Below are 6,495 nucleotides of genomic sequence, written 5' to 3' on the forward strand. Positions count from 1 at the left end.
CACGGTGCACGTGAGCCGCACAGTGCACGTGAGCTTGTTTGTGGACTTGTGGTCGTCTTCTCTCTGCCCGCTCGCTCTTGTCCCTCTTCTCCATTTCACCGACTCATCTCCTGTGTCGTCATGTCCCTCCTGACTCTGATTTCCGAAATCTGTCCCGTTCTGAAATCGGTATTGTGTACGTGTTTATGTCCATGTGATGATCGCACGCCGTGTGTTTGCGCGTGGCTGTCTGTCCGTCTTCACGCATGCCATTTGTGTGCGTGCGTCTGCCGGTCTCTCAGTCTGTTTTGTGTGTCTTTGTGTCTGCCGGTCTGTCTGCCTCGCTGTGTGTGTGTGTGTGTGTGTGTCTGAGAGTGTCTTGTCTGTCTGTCCGTCTGTCTGCAGTCCAAACCATTGGTCTCAGTACTGACGTCCTCATGATTCTAAATCTCCCAGAGTTCCGCTCTCCGTCTCACGCCGGCGGTCTGAACCGCTCCGCCTCCCTGAGCTGTACTGAGCGCGCTCCGGACGCCCCGGGCTCCGTGGGCGGCAGCAACTCCCAGCTCCCCGGCACGCCCTTCCAGTACACGCCCGACTTCTGCGTCCGCGCCCTCACCGACCTGCAGTTCGTCAAGGTACCACCGGGGGCGCTCGTAGCTCATATCATGATAGAGGCATGGTGTGTGCTGTGTGATCTATGAGGTGTCTAATGCAGAGGGGGTTTGTGGGTATTTTGTTGTTCATCTCCATCCAAAAAGAGTTTGACTCAGTTTCGCCATGTAAACTTTGACCTACGATAAACTCTTTCTCCTTCGGAAATTGAAATGCCATTTCTGATCAAACCTTATCTGGTGTTATATGAATGTTACAGGTTTATGTCACTGTATGCTCTCTTGGCGGACACTATTACTTGTAAGGGTCTTGCTATACCGTGACTGCCAACATTGTTGCCATGGATCAGTAGCCCCAATTAGAATCAAACCTCTAACCCTGGCCGTGCTGATGCCGTTCTCTACCTTAATTAATATCGTTAACTTAATATAATAAGTTGTTTCCATCTATAATAAGTTGTTGAGTGGGGCGTTACAAGCTATGAAATGCGACGCCCGTCAATCAAACATGCTGGCTTGCCCCGCCCCTAATAAAACCAAAGGGGTCTACCAGGGGGGGGGTAGATAGGAAGGAGGGGCGCCAGCAGGCGTGTGTGATTCTGATGGTGGGGCGGGACTAGCTCCACAGGGGGTTGGGGTTCCCTTCAACAGCTCTGTGTGTTATTGTGTGTTATTGTGATTGTGATCTCATGCCCCCCCCCCCCTCTCCAGATCACGCGGGCCCAGTACCAGAACGGCCTGCTGGCCTCCCGGCTGGACAGCAGCCCCCAGACCCCCGAGGCTGGGCACCCCCGCCTGGACACCTCCTTCTCCCTGCCCCCCATCAGCCCCCCGGCCCCCCGCGCCTCCGTCCCCCTGGCGACCCCGCCCGCCCCGCGCCCGCCCGCCCTGTCCCAGCCCGCCCCGCCCGCCTCCGCCCGCTCCACCCCCCCGACCGTCTCCCGGAGGTCCTCCCCCACGCCCAAGCACCCCCTCCCCCTCACCGTCGCCCCCCCCTCCTCCTCCTCCTCCTCCCCGAGGGACCCCCACCACCACCACCACCTCCCCCACGCCCACCACGCCCCCCCGCTGGCCCAGACGCCGCTGGTCACCGCGGCGACCACGGCGCCGGGGGGCGACCAGCTCTCCAAACCCTCGCCCTCGCCCCCGCCCCCGCCGCTCCCCGCCTCCTCCCCGCCGCGCCCGGAGCACGTGGCCCCGCCGGGCGAGACCACCACGCTGCTCGGCGAGCACCAGAACTGCAGCGGGCCCCCCGCGGCAGTGGGCGTGGGGGCCGGCACGGCGCGCAAGCCCAGCCACCCCTACGCCCACGTGCACACCATCAGCCACGCACACACCGAGAGCACTATTTAGCGACGTGACCCCCCCCGGGGAGGGGCCACTCTGTGAATATTACATCACACACACACACACACACACACACACACACACACACACACACACACACACACACACACACACACACACACACACACACACACACACACACACACACACACACACACACACACACACACACACACACACGTTCCTGATCTTTGACCTGACCTCATGATGGATGGAGAGGACCTCCCCTCCATCTTCCCCCCTGCATGACCTCTCCTCCCCCCCGCCCGCCTCCCCAGAGCGTTGGGGCGGGCGCCGCTGCACCCCCCCAGACGTGTACATACCCTATGCAGATCTGAAGAGGGTTTTTGTTGTTGTTTTTCCCTTTGGCGAGATTGTGCTGTGGGTCGGGTCAAATGGACCAAAAACAGAAAATGAGATTTCCGCTATTGTCGTGTGTTTCCATGGTGATCGTTCTGAGGACCTAAGGGGGATCACGCAAGCCTCACTCCACCGGTTACCCAGAGTGTTGCGTTGGGTTGAGTTATTTTAAATTTTTTGCGGGTTTCTGTTCATGAAAAATATGGATTGTTGTTGATGAAAGCTGATATTTTCACAGCTTGGTAGTGTTCCAATGGACCTCCATTTGTTTGTTTAGGGTTTGTTTGTTTGAATTCATTTATTTATTCTTTGAAAATTAGACGGCGTGGGCAACCCCGCCTAGTAAGTTTCGAAACATATGGCGCAACAAACTATGTATTTTGATTTATTTTAATGCATTTTCTGTTTATGCATATGCAAATTGTCTTTTGCTGTTGTCCGTGACAACGTAGAGTACAGCTCATCGATGAGACCAAGGGAATCCACTGCTAGGGAGTCAGCTTGGTGCGATATCTAGGAGGGCATTATTAACACTGAACAACAGTTTAAGTGAAACATTAGACTGTAATATGAATAGGTCCAAACCGGTTCCCACGGCCTGTGACGAAACAAATCAAGAATGGGCTTTGGAGATCATACCAGAAGGTGGTAACGTCAGCTCAACCCTGATCTCATTGCAAAACAGTCATTTAATCGTAAACCACTGTTCTATTTATTCTGTGCAATGTTGGTTTTTACCTATTTATGGTGCATTTGATTTACATTGTTTGTTTGATGTATTTATTTGATTAGATTATTTTTCCACATCTTCGCCGTTCCTTGGGAATGCTCTCATTCTAAATTCAAGGACGCAGCTGGAATTTGACATGACGCCAGCCGCCATACGGATCTCTCTATCAACACACACTCCCTCTGGCACACCCCCACCACCACCCTCCACACAGCCTCACTCAGCTCCCTATCGACGCCTTGACCTTGGGGGGGGGGGGTATTGCTTGAGTTAACGTTGCGCAAAATGTTGGACCACTGTACAATGCTTCCATTACCACTGCATGATGTCACCCCTTTTTTTTTATTTTGTTTGAGGATGAACGAAATGACTGGATTGTGACCTGTACCGAAACATAATTCGGTTGCTTTCAAGCTCTTCGTCAAGCGAGTTCTCTCTACAGTTCCATGTCACTGTTGTGTCGTGACCTCACACTTTAAGTTTGTGTATGCTTTAACTTATTTATTTATTGAATTACCGTTGCAGATGTTTTTATTTTGAAGGAGGTAGCAAGCTCTTATTTTCAAAGGACGACCAAAACTGTTCTGTTCTGGGCCAAAGCAGGCTCTGAATAAGGTGTTGTACTGTAGCACATGGCATTTTAAGACGATTTCCACAAACGTGTAGCACGGCTACATTGACACCTATAGCGTTGTGTGTCACTGTGGCCTAAATTCACAAGTGAAACCTAACGATTCAACTGTACAATTTATTTTCTTAATAGATGGCTCCTGAAGTGGTGATCTGAAATCACTGTAGCTATGACCTCACATCCAGAAGGAAGGCTGGAGTCTAGAATATTCCAGACAGTTGGGGTTCTGGAGGAGACTGTCATTTTTATTTATGTGAGTAAAGCCGTGGTCAGAAGGTAAAAGCAGACTATAGACCTCATTCACCTAGCAACCATTTGGGTTCCTTACCCATCTCCAATCTTAGGTGTAACTGTGAAAACTCAATGCACTGCTTTTAGCTGTGCAATCCATTGTCTCACCCAGGTAGCACTCAGAATGCTAACCTTCTAGATTCCAGGTTTACCTTGGCAACCAGGCTGCTAGGTGAATAAGCTCTATTGGACTGTATGAAAAACAGGCGAGTAGGCTAGCACCTCAATACGGGCCGAAGAGAAACGACAAAGAGAAGACGATTGTGTAGCTTCTCTGATGGGTTAAGGCAGGCTCCGAAGTTGATGCCGATAGCATGTCTTCATTTTAATGTTTGTTCCTCCTATGTATGCTGTGATGCCGAAGTCCTATAAAGTGTAGAGATGAGTTATTTTATTGATCATAGTTGAAGCAATTTATTTTACTTTATATGTTAAAAAAAAAAAAGAATCTATTTGTATAAGCACTAGCACTGATATGAAGGAAGTTAGAGTAGCTGCATATAATTTACATAGTATACATACTATTCAGAATAAACAGATATTTAAACGTGAAACATGACTCCCAAAGAATTCCCCTCTCTTCCATCCTCAATATTTTGGAAGTGAAATAGAAAAAAAAATCCTGTTGCGTTCGATTTTGTCAAGGACAGACAAAACACAACCCTTTCAGGTCTTTTTGAGAGGAAAAAGACATTGTCATTTTTGGAATGAAGGGATTCTCTAGTCATCATAGCCTTATGTTTTGAAGCGATGCTACAGACCTGCCTGCTGGTTCACTACAGGTCACGTGGTTGTCTTCTAGACCGTTCGGGGTAAGCCACTGGTTGGCTGCGTGACTATGTACCGAAGTATACGTGTGAAAAGAAGAAAAAAAGTTAGAATTGTTCATTTATTTATTGTAACTGATATGTTTGTGTTCAAGGCTCCCACCACGAGGAGTGGATCTGTTGTAGCCCACCGGGCTACCAACGATGAGGCACACGTTTCAGTGGTTTTGAGCCTTGCCCTTAAAGTAGTGTTTTTTTTTTGTTATTTATGTTATGTTCCTGTAAATATTCATGTGAGAGACGGGCATTTGTTCTTTATGTCACTTTGGGGGGGAAATAAGCTTTTTGAAGTTCTCTCCATTGTTCTATTCTGTTGTTTGAGAGGAAAGCATTATTACATAGCAATAAACATTTCAGATTGTTTTTCCTGAGAGAAAACAGAAAGTTTGTATGTATTTCTTACACACATCTCCACAACCCTTTCAGATCATGTAACATCAATGGGCCCCAGTATAATAATATTATTCCCAGTCTGTGGTTCACCTTGACCCCTTCAGCTTATCTGTATTTTTTCTCCACAGGCTACCTCGTGGCCTTCGGGTGGCAAACCCCTCCATTCTCCTTTCCCACCCTTTTGCTTTTCTCCTTTCCGGTTATCTCCTCCCTTCTTCCCTTATCTTCCAGCCTCCTCCCCTTCCTTCACACTTTAATTCATTCATTGTTCCTCCTTCAATGTTTCTCCCTTCCTTTTTTCACACTCTAAGCGCCTCTCCCTTTCTCTACGGCCACTCCATAATTAGTGAAATTCCGCTCTAACCGTTAACCCTTTCCGTCTAATCAGCTATGTGCTCCATTGTATGATCCAACCACAGAGCCGGGCGGGTGAGGTTTATCGCAGGCTCCTGCCGTGTTACTGCAGTGTTGGTGGGATGATTACGTTAGTCCCAGGAGGAAAAGGTTAAAGATTTCTGAGGCAGTGGACACTTTCCACTTTAACGAACCCACTGTGTGTTGTTTCAGGGTGGAGTTCTGTTTTCTTGGGGGGACATTTACACTTCATCCACTCCATACACAACATACACGCCATCAGCTCGGACACGGTATCGTCCATATCAATGTTTTCTTGGCTGCATTGATCGTCTGAAGTTTTTCTGTTTATATAGGGACTGTAAACAAATCTAATCTCATATTTGATTGTTGATTGAAGAACGGCCAATTGGCTACTCAACCACATATCCATTACTGGTTTGTTTAAGTTAAAATAAGTATGACACCATATTAAGAAGTATATTTCAATAATAGACTCAAATAAAATAAAAATATGTTTGTTGGTGGATCCAAGTAGTCAACCCTCCCTTAAAATATCAGTTATTAGTCCACACGAGAAGGATAGCATTTAAACTGTGGATGGATTGGAGACTTCAGTTAGCTCCAGTTAATTTATTACTAGTTATAATCTACTCTAATTTGTATCTTCATTGCAGATATGCTTGATCTAACACACACACACACACACACACACACACACACACACACACACACACACACACACACACACACACACACACACACACACACACACACCATGGTAACTACAAGGTTTACTCATTGCCAGTATCCAGTGTGGAAAATAGTTTACAAGTGTATATATTAAACCTTTGACATGGTCCACTGTTCTGTATTCAAAGTAACCTAGAAGACACGAGAAAGAACGAGTAATTTAGCACATTACATTCGTTCATTACATTGTGTAATGTTAGAAGAATTCGAGGTTAATGT

At 47.7% G+C, this 6,495-nt stretch overlaps 1 protein-coding gene across 1 annotated transcript; it reads left to right on the forward strand.

Moving 5' to 3' along the window:
• Nucleotides 1-349: 349 nt before the first annotated feature.
• Nucleotides 350-1,943, forward strand: LOC130372836 (uncharacterized). Its single transcript, XM_056578996.1, has 3 exons — nt 350-614; nt 1,302-1,574; nt 1,668-1,943. Exons 1-3 carry the CDS (start codon nt 417-419, stop codon nt 1,941-1,943), a joined length of 747 nt encoding a protein of 248 aa, XP_056434971.1. The 5' UTR covers nt 350-416.
• The last annotated feature ends 4,552 nt before the right edge of the window (nt 1,944-6,495 follow it).

The sequence above is a fragment of the Gadus chalcogrammus genome, chromosome 19, assembly GCF_026213295.1.
Source record: "Gadus chalcogrammus isolate NIFS_2021 chromosome 19, NIFS_Gcha_1.0, whole genome shotgun sequence".
NCBI classification, from domain to species: Eukaryota; Metazoa; Chordata; class Actinopteri; order Gadiformes; family Gadidae; genus Gadus; species Gadus chalcogrammus.

Excerpts from the sequence above, each read along its gene's own strand:
- LOC130372836 (XM_056578996.1), top strand. The coding sequence starts at position 417 with ATGATTCTAAATCTCCCAGAGTTCCGCTCTCCGTCTCACGCCGGCGGT. Across the intron at positions 615-1,301 it reads CCGACCTGCAGTTCGTCAAG|ATCACGCGGGCCCAGTACCA; the intron begins GTACCACCGGGG and ends CCCCCTCTCCAG. Across the intron at positions 1,575-1,667 it reads AGCACCCCCTCCCCCTCACC|ACGCCGCTGGTCACCGCGGC; the intron begins GTCGCCCCCCCC and ends CCGCTGGCCCAG.